Source organism: Thunnus thynnus, chromosome 20 (assembly GCF_963924715.1).
Source record: "Thunnus thynnus chromosome 20, fThuThy2.1, whole genome shotgun sequence".
NCBI classification, from domain to species: domain Eukaryota; kingdom Metazoa; phylum Chordata; class Actinopteri; order Scombriformes; family Scombridae; genus Thunnus; species Thunnus thynnus.
Window position 1 is genome coordinate 280,385 of NC_089536.1, and position 17,500 is coordinate 297,884.

At 44.1% G+C, this 17,500-nt stretch overlaps 4 protein-coding genes across 10 annotated transcripts in view; 1 reads left to right on the forward strand and 3 right to left on the reverse strand.

Annotated features, from left to right (window-relative positions):
* Positions 1 to 1,990, reverse strand: part of LOC137172715 (TBC1 domain family member 12-like) — a 12,368-nt gene extending 10,378 nt beyond the window's left edge. For 2 of the 5 annotated variants that reach the window (XM_067577312.1, XM_067577311.1), the window contains exon 1: positions 348 to 1,986. In XM_067577312.1, the coding sequence (XP_067433413.1) occupies positions 348 to 1,051 (704 nt within the window). In that variant the 5' untranslated portion in view covers positions 1,052 to 1,986. Of the gene's footprint in view, positions 1 to 347 lie in introns of all 5 variants that reach the window. The other 3 variants (XR_010925025.1, XM_067577313.1, XM_067577314.1) reach the window with 3 other exon arrangements.
* Positions 1,991 to 2,948: 958 nt separating this feature from the next.
* si:ch211-207i20.2 (uncharacterized protein LOC568537 homolog) lies at positions 2,949 to 8,663 on the reverse strand. 2 transcript variants are annotated; one of them, XR_010924869.1, is made up of 6 exons: positions 8,265 to 8,663; positions 5,617 to 5,776; positions 5,470 to 5,528; positions 5,290 to 5,386; positions 3,891 to 5,186; positions 2,949 to 3,636 (listed from the first exon to the last, which is right to left on the reverse strand). XR_010924869.1 is itself a non-coding variant. In XM_067576316.1 (5 exons), the coding sequence occupies exons 1-5, from the start codon at positions 8,421 to 8,423 to the stop codon at positions 4,168 to 4,170; spliced, it is 1,494 nt and encodes a 497-aa protein (XP_067432417.1). In that variant the 5' UTR covers positions 8,424 to 8,663; the 3' UTR covers positions 2,949 to 4,167. The 2 variants fall into 2 exon arrangements, 1 of the variants encoding a protein (XP_067432417.1); XM_067576316.1 differs by having other exon boundaries at positions 2,949 to 5,186.
* Positions 8,664 to 9,856: 1,193 nt separating this feature from the next.
* On the reverse strand, positions 9,857 to 15,363 carry nudt13 (nudix (nucleoside diphosphate linked moiety X)-type motif 13). The gene is made up of 7 exons (XM_067576341.1): positions 15,250 to 15,363; positions 13,291 to 13,371; positions 12,885 to 13,200; positions 12,635 to 12,760; positions 12,456 to 12,567; positions 11,604 to 11,758; positions 9,857 to 10,614 (listed from the first exon to the last, which is right to left on the reverse strand). The coding sequence occupies exons 2-7, from the start codon at positions 13,353 to 13,355 to the stop codon at positions 10,420 to 10,422; spliced, it is 969 nt and encodes a 322-aa protein (XP_067432442.1). The 5' UTR covers positions 13,356 to 13,371; positions 15,250 to 15,363; the 3' UTR covers positions 9,857 to 10,419.
* Positions 15,364 to 16,064: 701 nt separating this feature from the next.
* The window catches only part of rpp30 (ribonuclease P/MRP 30 subunit), an 11,296-nt gene continuing 9,860 nt past the window's right edge, over positions 16,065 to 17,500 (forward strand). For both annotated transcript variants that reach the window (XM_067576377.1, XM_067576378.1), the window contains exon 1: positions 16,065 to 16,221. In XM_067576377.1, the coding sequence (XP_067432478.1) occupies positions 16,104 to 16,221 (118 nt within the window). In that variant the 5' untranslated portion in view covers positions 16,065 to 16,103. The remainder of the gene's footprint in view (positions 16,222 to 17,500) is intronic.

Below are 17,500 nucleotides of genomic sequence, written 5' to 3' on the forward strand. Positions count from 1 at the left end.
ACACACATACACACACACACACACACAAGCACACACACACACACACATACACACACACACACACACACACACATACACATACACACACACACACACACACACACACATACACACACAGAGGTCACAGAGGTCATGACCTCTGTGACCTCATGACCTCTGTGCAGCTTCTCTCCAGCGTCATACTGTCAGAAATCCTTCACACTTCAATAAACACATTTTCACAAATATTTAATCTGCTAAAATGTGATTCTGTCAAACAGAAACAAATATTGACCGGTCTATGGGTCTCAGTGCTCCGGTATTGATTATCAGTATTGATTATCAGTATTGATCAGCTTCCTGTTTACCTGCTGAAGTAGTCGACGATGCCCGGCCTCCTGGACTGCAGCTCGGCCTGTGACCCGTCCTGCACCAGCTGACCCGGCGCGCTCTGCCTGCGGCCGCACTCGTACGTGTTCCTGGAGCGGGAAGCGGCGGGCGGGAGGCTCAGCTCGCCCTGTGGCGGCGGTGGCTCCGTGATGAACGTCTCGTCATCAGAACTGACCTCCTGAAGGTCAAAGGTCAAATCCCCGTGCTGTGTGTCTGAGTCAGTGTCTGACTCGCGGGTCACAGGGTTTATATTTACCTTAGATGCCTTCGATGGCGGCGTGTGACAGTCAGTGCCTCCAGTAGCCCCAACCCCAGAGTGACCACCAGTGTCCAGTCTGTAACAGTGATTAACCTTTGACCCCTCGCTGCAGGACGCCATGCTGTGTGAGCACACTGTGCTGTCTGTTCGGGTGACATCATCACCGGGACTAGGCCTCGCCCCCTGACCATCATCTGCCTCCCGGGCTTCAGGGCTGCATCTGATTGGTCCTCGCAGGCTGTGATGCGAGTCTGACTCCTCCTCCTCCTCCTCGCCGTCTCCTGAACACGCGACCCGCCGACAGGTGGGGCGACCCCAGGCGGTGACGTCAGCAGAGGAGGAAGGAGGATGATGACGCGGCGAGGACTCGTCCGAGTAGTTTACGGTTGCCGGTAGAGACGACGCGTCATCGCTTCGTTCCATTTCGCTCCAACATCCACGACGGTGTGAAGAACTGACGGTTTTATTGAAGTTAAACACAGAAAAGAATCATTTGATGCGACAGAACAAACATGAGTTTCAGGTTTTATCTGTTTGTTTCTAGTTTAGTTGCATATAAACGATCTTCTGTGTCGTGTGTTAATGAGCTGCTGCATGTAGTTATTCATTTATCAAAGTTATTGTCCTCATCTTATTCACATTTGTAAGAAAGATATGGTGACATTTCAGGTTTTATCTATAAAATAAATCAACATTTTCTTTTTCTTGTTAAAATGTCAAAACTGCACTGACGTTTTTTAATTTAATTTATGGAACCGCAGGTTATAAACTGAATTTCATCAATTAGGTTATATCACCGGTCGTATTTTTACGATGACGCCGCTGGTTTCCGGTCGTGTTATCGATAACTTATCGATACTTTATCTGCGGATCTTCTGTTGGCGCTGCTCGGCAGGAACGAGGCCGGCTGCTGGCTGCTCCTCCTCGGTCAGCGGGACAGCGGGACAGCCGCAGCGTCACGCCGGGACACGCGGCGCTCCGGCCGGCGGCGGGGCGAAGGCGGGTCCAGCCGGTCTCTGGATGTCTCTGAGCCCGGAGCGGAGCGGCGCCATGTTGAACAGCCTGGTGACGTAACATGGCTACGTCAGACTGACGTCAGATGGATCACTAGACGTGGTGTCTCATTTATAAATCAGTGTGTATGATCCTAATTGAAAGTGGCCGCGCATGCGTGTTTCCCTTCATAAATCACAGTCCACCTGCGCACGTGGATCAGCCTCATATCCCGCCATCTATACGCCCACATCCAACCATAAATGATGTATATTGATATGAATGTTGATATTCATGTGTTTTTTTCGCCGGACCAATCAGGCTCTCTGTCCCGGGACGCCGGACCAATCAGGTACGTGTATGTCTACAGGTGTTTAATTTCCACCGTCGACATATTTGAGAGGAGACTTTTACACACACAAACTATATCATAACTAAGGTCATACTATACACACTATTAGAATATTTTCTGAATACTACTGTGTACTACACATACTGTTACACCACAGTACTGCATATCCGTAGTACTATTGTGTACTACATATACTGTTACTGTGAAAGTCCTGCCAGGGATCATATACATGGTTTGTAAATAAACTGATTATTGTTTTGACATAATAAATATTCTGCTTGTAACTTAAAAACACTGTATTAAAAGGCAGGAATGGACTTACACTCTCAGAGCCTGAATTATGTGTTAAAATGTTCATATTTCATATTAATTAAATGTGTATTTATGTAATTGTTATAGAATTTATTATTAAGCAAAAACTGAGATTCACTTTACTTTAAAAAACAAAAAATACAATAAAAAACAAACACAAAACTTATTTTCTTTTCTCATTTTAATGTTTTTCTTATGGAAGACTGTTGCTGTAAAAGTGTAATTAATTCATATTTAGTGTGAATACTTTCCTGTTTACCTTTTATTAAGTTAAATTTGGGATTATTTGTTCATATTTTGCACTGCAGTGTAATTTTTAAACCTTTTATTCTATTTTAAATCCTATTTATTGTTTCATTCATTTCTCATGTTTCATGTTTGCTGCAGGAATAAAAGCAAGAAAACATTTATGACTCATGAGCCCGAAAAGTCGTCCAGCAGTAAATGTGTACAATGTATTTAATTATTACTGAACGCGCTCTGACTCTCCCATCTCTCTCTCTCTCTATATATATGTTTAATATTAAGCAAATATTATACAGACATTGATCATTGATCGTGCTGCTGTGTGTTCTTCAAACTCATTGATGACGTCGTTATGTAAGAAATGTTCTGACCTGATTAAAAATGTTGAACTGTTCCTTTAAAAAGCAGCCGCTGGACAAATGTTCATAGATTTTATTATTTCAAAACACATGAAAAATATCATCTATAAAATTATTTTTTAAAAAAAGCAACAGTGTGCATTTCAGCATCATAATTAACATAAATTAATGTTTCATCCAATCAGAATACAGCATCTCACTGGGCCGGCTTACATCAGGCGAGAACCAGAGGCTGAATCCAGATGTTTATCCTCCGTGACGCGTCGTCACGTCTGCGAAGGCGTTTCCATGGAGATGAAGTGAAATTCCTGAACCTGTACCTCATTTCAAGTGTTTTCTGAATGTTTCTTCATGGTTCTGATAAGAGCAGCAGTTCAGATTTTGTTCACGAGCTGCTGATTTTATCTTCAGACTGTCGACGACAGAAACATCGTCTGCTGCTCTTTAACGGAGATTATTACGCCTGCAGGCTGTAACTCTGTTTATATTATAACAAAACTACAGAAATTCACTTACAGAACAAAGAAAATGTCATCAAAAGATGTTACACAGTCTGTTATTATTATTATTATTATTGATAGTAACAATAATTATTATCATTCTATAGCCTTTTGCTGCGGGATTGTGGGTAATTCTCTGCAGCCTGAGTGGACCTTGAGGACTTGATGACGGCGAGTTTTGACTCGCAGACTTCCTGCGAACGAACCTGCAGTCTGGACATCTGGATTCAGCCAAACACTGAGACGCTGAACAGAAAAGGTCAAAAGGTCACAAACTGTGTCTGTAACAACTACAACTCCCAGAAAGCATTGCTGTAATAACCATACAATCAGAGCACTTCAGACTCTGTTGCTGTGCGGTTGGTCTTTGCAGGAATTACTGGATACATTCAGAAAACTTTATCAGTTCACATCTGGATTATTCACACAGTTCTAGATGGAGGCGTCTCCATAGTAACAGCCACTGAAGCTCATGGGTACTGTAGTATTTAGAGACCAACCTGAGGAAACGTAAACTGGAGTTCAGCAGCAGGTTACTGTTCAAACAAAATCAGAGGCTCCGCCCACCTCCACAGGTGTTTGCTCTGATTGGTTAAAACAGGTCCACTTCCTGTCTCACACCCACCACTCAGATTCTTATTAAAAAAAAAACAAAACAAAAAAATATTATTCTACTTTAAACAAAACATCAGTTCATAAAAATACTGTTTTTAATTTCTGTCTGGATGCGCATTTTAACATTAGTGACTCAGAGCCGCCGCCTCCGCGGCGTGGCATTCATGCGTAGCTGCACTTGTGCAGCTTCAGGTTGCGTTGGTCCGCGTATCTCTTCCCGCACTTGTCGCAGATGTACTGCTTGCCGCCGGCGTGGACGTGCCTCTTGTGCGTGCGCAGGTGGCTGCCCTGGCTGAAGGTCTTGCCGCAGACGTCGCAGCTGTACGGCTTCTCTCCAGTGTGGACGCGCATGTGCAGCTTCAGGCTGTTGTTGTTGTTGAACTTCTTGTCGCAGGAGTCGCAGGCGAACGGCCGTTCTTTGGAGTGCGTGCGGCCGTGTGAGATCAGGCTGCTCTGCTGGCTGAACGTCTTGCCGCACTCCGGGCAGCTGAACGGCCGCTCGCCGGTGTGGATCCGCCGGTGGATCTTCAGGTTCACCGACTGGCGGAAACTCTTCCCGCAGACGTCGCAGCTGAACGGCCGCACGCCGCTGTGGATCCTCTGGTGGTTCTTTAGGTTGACGGCGTGGCGGAAGGTCTTGGGGCACTCCTCGCACTTGAAGGGCTTCTGCCCGGTGTGGATGAGCTCGTGTGTTTTGAGCGTGACGGCGCGGGTGAAGCCTTTCCCGCACACGCCGCACACAAAGATCTTCTTGCCGGTGTGGGTGTGGCCGTGGCGGTGCAGGTTCTGCAGCAGGTTGAAGCGGCGGCCGCACAGCTCGCAGCCATATGGCTTCTCGCCTGTGTGGATGATGGCGTGTGTCTTCAGCTGCGCCTGCTTGGAGAAACACTTCCCACACTGCGGACACTCGTACGGCCGCTCGCCAGTATGCGTGCGCATGTGGCTCTGCAGGCTCTGCCGCTGCCGGAACGCTCGGCCGCACTCGCTGCAGCTGAACGGCTTCTCGCCCGTGTGGATACGATAATGAGACTTCAGGTTGCTCTGAGACGTGAAGGATTTACCGCACGCCGTGCACATGAAGTACTTCCATGTGACACTCTGCAGCACGAACTCCGGAGAACCCGGAACCTTCGCACACTCGGGGTCAGAGGTCACCGGCTGGGCGGCCTCGACACGAGCTCCTGCAGGGAGAACACACCGATCAATCACCTGATCAGCTGATCATGTACAGACAGATATTGATAGCTATTGATCTGATCTGACAGATATCGATCAGGTACTGACTCTCAGCGATGGCTCCCAGGTCGATGTTGCCGTGTTCGTCTTTAACAGTGACCGCCAGGACGAACGGCGTTTCCACTCCTTCCTCTGGCGGTTTGGCCTGCAGTGACAAAATGTTCCGATGTTACATCAGGTCAGTGAACGCATCATGGACGGACAGGTGAGGCAGTGGGTGAGTCTTACCTGAGCGGATCCGTCTGTGTCGGCGCTCTGCAGCCGGAGTCCATATGAGTGTTCGACCTCTGCAACGGACAGATCACACGCCACGTTAGCTATGACATCATCATGCAGTGCGTTTGATCAGCGGGGGGGCGGGGCCTGTATACGTACCGACGCGCGCCTTGTTGAGGACGCTGAGGATACTGGTCTGCGGTCTCTTGCCGCCCCTCCCCGCCTGCAGCTCCACCAGCAGTTTGGCTTCATCCACGATGTTCACAATCTTCCCCAAAGCCTCGTTTCCCAAAGTCTCCATGATGGAGGCGAACCGCACCTGAGACACACACATACACACACACACACAAACACACACACACATACACACAAACACACACACACATTTTGAGATTCTCATTGACATTTGTTTGATTCTCATCTGTTGAACGTTTGTAAAATAACGTTCAAATCGACTTGCTTGTTCCAGAGATTTCTGTAAATATCAAAAGTCAAACTGATTCTGAACAAACCCTCAGTTGTAACATCACATTCCTCAAAAGAGAAAGAAACTCAATTTATTCTAAACATTTGTCAAGAATGCGGAAGAAAAATACTAATACTGATATAACTAATATAACTTATACTAAATAAACAAAGTTACTGTAAATACACGACTGTAGATTTTCCAGCTGTTGTCCTTCAACTTCCCAACAGAACAGAATTAAATCCATTTAATCTAAAGTTGTATTTTAAATTGATTCATATCAAGTGAAATAAAGACATTAATCCCACATTAACCGTGTGTATGTGTGTGTGTATACCAGTGGAGGTGGAGTGGGGGACAGAGGAGGACGGGTGCCTGCTGACCTCCGCAGGGCGGGATCTCTTACATTGGACTTAATGTATTTCGTTATTTTTCATGCTAATCTTTGATTGGCCATGATACGTAAAATGACGCTCCAAGGGAGGCTGTCCTCCCTAACCAATCAACAACCAGAATGCAATATTGACATTGAGTTGGTCCAATGATAGTTTCCAGAATTCATCGTCAGTTCTCTCCACTGTAAGGCAGAGTAGCAGCAGTGGATAGCTCCTTGCGTTAGCCAATGCAACAGTTAGCTTGTTGTAGCAGCCTGAAGGACTCTTTATACATCCATGGAAGGACTGTTAAGGACTGTTGTTAAGCTAACGGGAGAAATTATCTGGACTGTGCAGCGCAGCAGCAGCAGGACGCTGCCGAGGAGGAGAAGCAACCAGAGAGTTAGCTTGTTTGTCATTGTTGCTAATGATATCAGACTGGTTAAGCAGCAGCCATAAAGTTCTGTTAACTAACAAACAAGATGACCAACAGTCACTAATGGACGTTATAACATGAATACTTCATCTCCATGATAGAAAGAAGACGTCAGATAACGTGAGTCAGATACAGCTTCTCTCTCTCTGTCTCTTTGGTCGCTAATTTCATCTCTGATGGTTAAATGTCTCTGTGTGAATTTATCTCCTTAACAAGAATGCAGCAGAGATCACAGAATGTGTTGTGGGTAACGTTAGTTTGCTTGTTGAAGTTACAGTGAGTTGTCTTTTTAATTGAGTGGTTGTTCAGTCACCTGTTGATGTTGTGTGATTAGTGAATGAGTGCAGGAGTTTTTAAGCTGAGTTGTATATTGAGTAATAAGCTTAAAGTAACTAGAATAACAAGTGTTAACTAGTGGTGTAACGGATTGTAGTTGATCAGTGATCCGTACAGATCGCCCCCCACGGTTCGGCAGGTATATGAACTGCGGATTAATTGCAAAATTTAATGTCTCATTTCAGACAAAGTAAACAAACTGCTGTAAGTACAAGTCATGGACAGACAGCGTGTCGCTAACAGGGATTTTGAAGAGCAACATCAAACCAGCATCTAACGGTCCGATGTGACATTTGAGTTGTTTACCTGCTGTTTAATGTGCTGCAGCTGAGCAGCTAATTAGCATCTAGCTGCTAACTGACGTTAGCGGTGAATGTTTGTTATCATTAAGTTTTGATGATGTGGACAGAAGCTGTTTCATTCACTGTTTAAAAGAGGAAGGTTTCATGCCTCATATTGCAATAACTGAGCATTGAATATTTTATATATTTTATTTTATTTAAACATTGGACATCTTAAATGTTGTTTTCATTTAAGACCATGGGCAAAAGTTCCTCGCTGTTTCATGCTGTAAGTGTGTTACAGAATAAATGGAAAACAAAGTTTTATTTGTCTCCCCTTTTTTTCACTGATCCTAATAATGATCTGATCCGTGACACGATCCGAACCCCTAGTGTTAACATGTCAGCTTTGTAGACTATATTTTGTATGTCGTGCACATAGATAAGAGTGTGTGTAAGAACCTGAACCTGAATCACATTATAAGCTTTAAAATACACAGGAAACACGTGTAAATCATGTGGGGACATAAATCTGTTGTCACAATAGAACAATACTATAAATTTGAATTTCACTTTGTTGGTAAAATGACACGTTTGATCCACTCCATGGCTAAAATGAGCTCTTCTTCGTTTAGAGACATTATGTAGATGCTAAATGTCTTTAAAGAAGCAGCCTTTACATCACTCAAGCAAATTGTTTAATTGGCATATAAAACTGCCCCCCACCCCTCCGATTTCATCAGGAGGGACAATGATGTAGTTTGATGCAATATGTTGTAAGTTTCCATGTTGGTTTTCCTCCCCAATTTTATGAGTCACCAGCTGCCACTGGTGCACAGTGTGTGTGTGTGAGTGTGTGTGTGTGTGTGTGTGTGTGTGTGTGTGTGTGTGTGAGTGTGATGTCCGCTCCTCACCATCTGATCCCGGCTCTCCTCCTGCTCTCTGGCCGGCGGAGGCGGCTGTTCTCCGGCCGAGCTGTCCTCCACCAGCTTCTTCAGCTCCGCCACGGCGGCGTGGACCAGCGACTCCATGACGGTGGCCAGCTGGGTGTGCAGGGCGGCGGACGAGCTCATCCTGCCGGTCACCGCCGGTCACCGCCGGCCTGTGCGGCTCCGCTGGACCGAGCTACCGGCTATCGGCTACCGGCTACCGGCTACCGGCCCCCCGCCCTGCGCGGAGCATCAGCTGAGCTCTGTGGCGATTAAAGCGGACACTTCACAGCTGAATAACTCCCACATGAACCGGCTGACTGCTCACTGCTGGAGGCAGAAGCTGCAGGAAGGCTTCACTCATTCGTTCCGGGTCAAACTTCTTCTTCTTCCCGGTTTACGGCGGAAGGCCGCCGGCGTTACGACACATAGGCGCCGCCTACCTTCCCCCAGTGGAAATGCTCTGCTTTCCCAGTATACAGTACACTCATCCAGTATACAGTATAATCTCCCAGTATACAGTAAACTCCCCCAGTATACTCCCCCAGTATACAGTATAATCCCCAGTATACTCCCCCAGTATACAGTACACTCCCCCAGTATACAGTATACTCCCCCAGTATACAGTATAATCCCCCAGTATACTCCCCCAGTATACAGTACACTCCCCCAGTATACAGTATAATCCCCAGTATGCTCCCCCAGTATACAGTACACTCCCCCAGTATACAGTATACTCCCCCAGTATACAGTATAATCCCCCAGTATACTCCCCCAGTATACAGTACACTCCCCCAGTATACAGTATAATCCCCAGTATACTCCCCCAGTATACAGTATAATCCCCCAGTATACAGTATAATCCCCAGTATACTCCCCCAGTATACAGTATAATCCCCAGTATACTCCCCCAGTATACAGTATAATCCCCAGTATACAGTATAATCCCCCAGTATACAGTATAATCCCCCAGTATACAGTATAATCCCCAGTATAATCCCCCAGTATACAGTATAATCCCCCAGTATACAGTATAATCCCCAGTACACTCCCCCAGTATACAGTATAATCCCCAGTATAATCCCCCAGTATACAGTATAATCCCCCAGTATACAGTATAATCCCCAGTATAATCCCCCAGTATACAGTATAATCCCCCAGTATACAGTATAATCCCCCAGTATACAGTATAATCCCCAGTACACTCCCCCAGTATACAGTATAATCCCCAGTACACTCCCCCAGTATACAGTATAATCCCCAGTACACTCCCCCAGTATACAGTATAATCCCCAGTATAATCCCCCAGTATACAGTATAATCCCCCAGTATACAGTATAATCCCCAGTATAATCCCCCAGTATACAGTATAATCCCCCAGTATACAGTATAATCCCCCAGTATACAGTATAATCCCCAGTACACTCCCCCAGTATACAGTATAATCCCCAGTATACTCCCCCAGTATAAGATGGATGTGTTTTATTTAACATTACTGTAACTTGTCAATAAATGTTAATAACTTATATTTCAGGCTAAACAACAGTTTGTATTTATTAAAAGATGTAAAAGTAAAATGATTTCAGAGAAAAGTTTTTATTGAAACATCATTGTGTAAATGAATCTGAATCTGAGGTAGTTCTTGTGTTGTACAGCAGAAACTATTTGAATAAACATTTAAAACATCTCTATGTATTGTTTATTTAGTAGCTGTTCTGCAACTTTCTAGAACATCACATCATCTTCATCAGTGAATGTTGTAGATTTGTAGACAGTAATTCATGTTTCACATCATTATTTAGGTTGTATATTTGTTGTAATACATCACACTCTTCACTTAGTTTGTCCCATTTTCATTGAGGAAAAATAAAACAATTTTAAAAAGTGAGGACGCTGATAGAAAGAGACGAAGATGTTCAAGTTATCTGGAGCTTCTTTAGGACATTCATCTGACCAATGAGCCTCAGCGTTACCATCAGGTAACTTTCCAGGTGTTTGACGTGATTCGGAGGAATTTTACGGCTGTGTGTTGGTTCTGGTTTTATTCTGACCCTCGGTGACTCTGCAGCTCTCGTTCTGGATGTTTTTCACATTTCAGGAACATGTCGCCAGCGCCTCACTGTGGTCAGAGAGCTGCGAGTTAGTCTCCCGCCTCGCTGCGCTGCTGCTGCTGCGTCCACTCCGTGATGAGGCGGTTGGCGACGGCGTGTTTGGGTGGAAGCCAGACGACGGGCGGGTCGCCTCTCCTGGGCGGAGTCTTCACCTGCAGGGCTGAGATGATTTCCTCCAGACTGAACCAGCGAGCGTCCTCCAGCTCCGTGTGGTCCACGTTTAACTGGACGGCAAACAGCAGCACAGCAGGTCACATGACACATCACTACAGTACGACAAGTGATTGTACCTGTTCACCTGCAGCCGAGGTGCACCACAGGGCTCGATCCTGGGTCCTCTGCATCTGAACCATGTTAACATGTCTTTATGTGAACACAGTTTAGTTTAGTTCACCTAAATAAATATAAAACTACATTAAATTATTATATAAAATTTACATTAAACTTACTGAAAAGCACTTAAACTTTATGATTTAACAATTACTTTCAACTTTTAAAGTAAATGTGCACTAAAATGCACAAAACACTGAAATAATTTAGTATTTCTGTGTGTGGAATGAATGTATTAAATATATAATTATGTTCAAGTCTCTGATTTGGAAGCAAACATTTATAAATTAAACGTGTTTAGTTGTGGGAACACGGCCGTGTGGAGCTGTGTGGCTCATTACACCATATATACACTGTACATTACACCATATATACACTGTACATTACACCATATATACACTGTACATTACACCATATATACACTGTACATTTCACCATATATACACTGTACATTTCACCATATATACACTGTACATTACACCATATATACACTGTACATTACACCATATATACACTGTACATTTCACCATATATACACTGTACATTTCACCACTGTACATCGTACATAAAACACTCGACAGAAAGTCGCACCTGAACTGGAAACTTGATTATTTTAAAGTAAGATTAAGTTTTACAATCAGTTAGTTACTTAAATTATTGTTAATGAGTTAATTAATGGCATAATAAGGAGTAAAAACAATGTAAATCTGTGTGTGTGTGTCTCTGTACGTGTGTGTGTGTGTCTCTGTACGTGTATGTGTGTGTGTGTCTCTGTACGTGTGCGTGTGTGTGTGTATCTGTACGTGTGAGTGTGTGTGTTTCTCTGTACGTGTACGTGTGTGTGTGTGTGTACGTGTGTGTGTGTGTGTGTGTCGGAGCTCACCTGAGTGTGGGCGGGGCTAACAGAAGCGTGGCAGGCCAGCATGAAGGAGCTGTGTGGGAAGGGCCAGTGCTGCGAGGAGCTGTAGGAAACACTCTGAACCTCCAAACCCACCTCCTCTGCCACCTCCCTGCACAGCGTCTCCTCCAGGGTCTCCCCTGCAACACACACACACACACACACACACACACACACACACACACACACACACACACACACACACACACACACACACATTACACTGTTTCAGCTTCCTGCAGCTGATCAAATCTATCAGTATCAGCTGTCTTTTCAATAAACGAAACAAGACCTGCTTTTATTGACTTCTGTCTGAAATCAAGGAGTTATTGTTTCTTAAAGTACTTTGCCTCGCTTGTAGGTCGCTTTGGATAAAAGCGTCAAATGACAAAATGTAAATGATTTAAAGGTAAATCTGCTGCTGTTATAACTGTAGACTGATGTGGAAACAGTTACACAGTAACATAAATAAACACTTCACCAACTTGTTCACAGTACAGAGAGAAATGTACAGCTGTGTGTCATCAGCATACAATGATAGATACATCATGTCTCATTAAATAAATCAAAATGCAGTGGGTTGAGGATCGAGCCCTGTGGAGCGCCTATAACCAGGACTATATGATATACGGTGGAAACTGCATATAGTGATCACGGTCACAGTAATCAATAGCTTATATGGATCAAAAAGCTCAGGACAGAATCGTTCCTACACAAATGCTGTTTAAATAATTCACTTATAGTAATCAAGTACTCTGCTTACAGTGTTCATTTTGGGTCTTCTTGTTTATGTGCAGTCTGTACAATATAAAACAGAAGAAGTGTGGACAGACTGACCCATGTCACAGAAGCCGGCCAGAGCGCTGTACATGCCCCGAGGGAAAGACGACTGTCTTCCCAACAAACACCGTTTCCCATCAGACACCAGGACGATCGCCACTGGAGACATCTGCAGGAAGACCCAGAGAAACCAGTCAGCTCAGGACCGGAACACCTGGAACCAGCTGGTTTGTTACCTTGGGATAGTAGACGATGCCGCTGCTGCTGCAGACTCTCTGACTTCCTGCCTGGTTGCGGTGGGTCGGCTGACCTGTGGCGCTGCAGAAGCCGCTGGTTTGATGCCAGCGCAGCAGAGCCTGACCCTGCAGGACAGAACGATGCAGAACCCGGCATCACATTCAAAGAAATTACACCAGATTCTAGAGAATTCTCCTGATTCTGTGATTGGGTTTGTGGAGGTTTGTTAGAAACAGGTGTAGTGCTCACCTTGGCCACTAGAGGCGCCTCTGCTCCGGTCAGCAGAAAGAAAGCCTTCCTCAGGTCGATAAAGTTTCCTTCACACACTTCCTCTACCGCTGCCTGATCCAGTGGTTCTGAACCTGTGGTTCTCTTGTGGTGTGGTTCTGTACCTGTGGTTCTCTTGTGGTGTGGTTCTGTACCTGAGCAGATCAGTGTGGCCGGTCTGAAGGTTCCCCGCTCTGTGTGCTGCAGCAGCGGAGCCAGTCGGTGGAACAGGAACATGCGACCGGTCTGCAGCGCTGCAGCACACGCCTCATCATCCTCCTTCAACCTGTTTACATACCTGAGAGCGCAGTTAGTCGATCAGTCAGTCAGTCAATTAATCAATCAATCAATCAATCAATCAATCAATCAAGTCACTACGTATATGAACCTCATCCTGCCGACGAAGCTTGAACATTTCCTGGCAGAGAGGAGAACCCTCAGAGGTTTCAACATGGCCGTCGCTTTGAACCTGTAGACAGGTAACAGGTCAGAAGCTTTTGGCCTAGCTTAGCACAAAGACTAGAAGCAGGGGGAAACTGTTAGCTTAGCTTAGCACAAAGACTAGAAGCAGGGGGAAACTGTTAGCTTAGCTTAGTACAAAGACTGGAAACTGTTAGCTTAGCTTAGCACAAAGACTGGAAGCAGGGGGAAACTGTTAGCTTAGCTTAGCACAAAGACTGGAAACTGTTAGCTCAGCTTAGCACAAAGACTGGAAGCAGGGGGAAACTGTTAGCTTAGCTTAGTACAAAGACTGGAAACTGTTAGCTTAGCTTAGCACAAAGACTGGAAGCAGGGGGAAACTGTTAGCTTAGCTTAGCACAAAGACTGGAAACTGTTAGCTCAGCTTAGCACAAAGACTGGAAGCAGGGGGAAACTGTTAGCTTAGCTTAGCACAAAGACTAGAAGCAGGGGGAAACTCATGGATGTATAAAGAGAACTGGATACAGCGTCGGAGGCGAGGCCCTGTTCATTCTTATGAAAGTTGCTCAGTGGCGCATGAAGCCAAAAAAAATCTCGACTTCCCAGTATGAAAGTACCCGGATCTTCCGCATCGTGCGGCCCATAGAGCATACACACTAGTGACTTTCGCTGGCTGAGTCGGCTACTTCTGATTTAGCCCTCTGGCTAACTTGAATGGGGATAAAACAATTCAATCATGCGGCTCTTCTAGGCTTTTGAAATGTGATTGAACCAAACAGATTTAATTCTGATAGTGAGACAAGTCATTTCGTGGGGGTTGTGATGCTCAGAAAAAATTATCTACTGATTTACAGACGTCTCTTTCAAAATGTAAGTCTATGGGAAAAAGTCTTTTTGGGCCAGTGTGCATCACATGACGTAATTACACGGTTTCGCCACTATGTCAAATTGGCTTCAAAGCCTGGCGCTCTTCCTGTATCCAGTTCTCTTTATACATCCATGGGGAAACTGTTAGTTTAACTTAGCGCAAAGAGTGGAAACTGTTAGCTTAACTTAGCACAAAGACTGGAAGCAGGGGGAAACTGTTAGCCTAGCTTAGCACAAAGACTAGAAACTGTTAGCTTAGCTTAGCACAAAGACTAGAAGCAAGGGAAAACTGTTAGCTTAGCTTAGCACAAAGACTGGAAGAAAGGGGAAACTGTTAGCTTAGCTTAGCACAAAGACTGGAACCAGGGGGAAACTGTTAGCTTAGCTTAGCACAAAGACTGGAAGCAAGGGGAAACTGTTAGCCTAGCTTAGCACAAAGACTGGAAACAAGGGGAAACTGTTAGCTTAGCCTGGTCTTATTATCAGTGATATATATAAAGTTTATATATTTTGCAGGTATTTATGACCCAAAAGAAGAATCCTAATTAACTTTAATAATAATCTCTTCTAGCGCCGCCATCAGGACAAAATGTCAGTTAAGATTGTAGGCATTTGTTTTTGTTTGACTACATTAAGAAATTAATTCCAGTTTTGATAAATCTCACTTTGAATCACTGCCAGTCTCACAGAACGCTGCCACAAATCTCCTTTAAAAATCTGGCACTTCAGAGTTTGATGGTTTTCCACAACAGTAAAAACCTGTTAGAGTAACAGTTTGCACATTAATCTGAATCTGCAGGTAATTCTGGTAATTTCGGCTCATGTTTAATAGAATAAGCTGCTGGTAATTTCAACAAGAATACAACATAAAAGTTTACAGTTCATGCTCAGTGCGACGAAAGAAGGGACTCAAAGTTGGCAGATTTGAACGGAGTTTGGCGAGAAATTATCTGCAAAAACTCAAAGAACAGGACGGATAATGTACAAGTTACCGGCCCGGTGTGTGTTTTAATAAATAACCGGCTGTTCTGTGTGAACTGTGTTTGTGTTTGTCAGATACCTGCAGCTGATTTTCTGCCTCACACGATGACTTCTACTTCTACTTCTTCTTCTACTGCTTCTTCTTCTTCTTCTTCTTCTTCTTCTTCTTCTGTTGTGTCTCAGACGTCTTTCCGCCCCCTGCAGGCAACAATCAACAGTGTTATTGAAAAAAGAAGAATTCAGAAGAATTCAATAATTTCAATAATAATGATCAAATGTACTTTATTTATAATCACTTAAAGGTTTGTGGTTATTGGTGTGACAACGGCCAAGGACAGAAACCGGAAACAGGTCGTTATTTTGTTTTTAAAATTTTGGGCAAAAAACAAAACACACTAATTCAGCTTGATTTCTTGTTTTCTGTTAATTACTGACAGAACTAATTAACTATTCAATATCTTCATTGGTGGGCGGGCCTTCAGCGCCTCCTTGTTTCTGATTGGCCAGTGTGCTCTATCAATTATATTTACGCTGCATTCTTCAATCAATGGCACAGAGCCAGCAGCAAGCGCGCCAAAAGTAGTTAAAAATAATGACCAGCAGGTGTCGCACTATGTGAATCTCCTCATCAACATGTTTGTACACTCAATGTCTCAAAAAATAAATAGAAATGTGGAGATGTTGACAGCTTTGTAGCAAAAAAAACAAAGTATTCAAACTTAACAAAAGCTGTTATGAAACATTTGTACAGCCACAGAGATAAAAACAACATTAATTATTACATTTGTTTTAAAGAAAATATGTACAAACGTATTTTATTGAGCTGCATACGCTGGTTGCAGGAAGGACTACAGTTCCCAGCAGGCTTTTCGGCTCTCTGCATGTGTCAGAGAGGCAGGACTACAGCTCCCAGCAGGCTTTTCGGCTCTCCACATGTGTCAGAGAGCTGCAGGCAGCCGCAGCAGCATCATGTCGGTGTTTATGGATCTGAACCTGAACTACACGGCGGATAAAAGCCGCCTGCAGAGTCTGATAGAGACGGCAGCTCACCGTGAGTCTCTTCCAACACTTTATGATATTATTATATTATTTATTTTTACCGGTTTATTCAGTGTGAACGGAACGCTAGTGGGGCTAGCATCGGCAGCTCAGCGTTTATGGATCTGTTGATTGATCAGTGTTCAGTTTATTCTCACAGTTCAGTTTAGTATTGATTACATCGGTGAATGCAGGTTACGGTGTCTGAAAACCGGCAGTAGAATCGTTGTACCGGATTCACAAAGCTGTCGGTTTAAAGTGTCTCCGGTTTTAGACTTAACGACATTTAACGGCAGTTTACTGTCGGTAAAGTTCGGGTTGGTTCATGTTCAATAATATTATTAACGTGTGTTTATAGTTCAGCGTTGTGTTGCGCCGTTTATAACTGTAATAATAATGAAAATAGAACATAACTTAAGAAAATCTACAAACAATAAACGGTGGAAAACTCGGCGCCACAAATTGATCAATAAGCAGCATTTTATATCAATATTCGTGCTCGTCAAATCTGGCAGTTATAGAAGAATATATATAAAAACTCAACGTGCACAGCCAGGATTCACCATCAGGAAGCAGCAGAGACGACTTTACTGAGAACAACCTGCAGCCTCTTCAGCATCAACTGTGATCAATACATCTGAGTCACGTGACTAATGATCACACTCTACCATCAATATGACAGAGTTTATAGAATGAAAGCATTTAACATCATTTATCAGAGAGACGATCTCCCGTAAACAGCTGACTGAATAGGAGGAGTTAAACTTCCTGATCAGAACAGACTATTGATCGTACAGCTGCTCCTCTTCATCACTGCATGTGAAGAGTGAGTGTAAAGGACCTGGTGGTTCATCTCTCTCCAAGAGTCCAGAGATACACGTTCATATTTCATATCACAGACAACGACTCAGATCCAGCGTTTCATTAAGTCTATAAGCTTCATCAATCCGACACGTCTCCTTCTGAAGATGCTTCATCAGATCACCAGCTGATCGATCGATCGGGTCGCACTCTTTCACTGCCGATAGATTTGAGCCGTCGTTCTCCTCGTGGCGTCTGGTGATGACATCATTCATGTTCCCGTATTTCTGCTCAGCTGCTCTCAGTGTGAGACGACGCAGAGAGCCCAGTATTCGTATTTGTATCTGTATTTGTTGAGGCAGCAGAATTATTTGTATTTGAATAAAAGTGGAAAGAGGCTTAAAAATCCTGTTTTTGTTTTTATTACACTTTTAATTTTAGAAATTTAAAGTGTTACAATAAGTGTTCATGACGTGTTCCCTTGGGAGCGC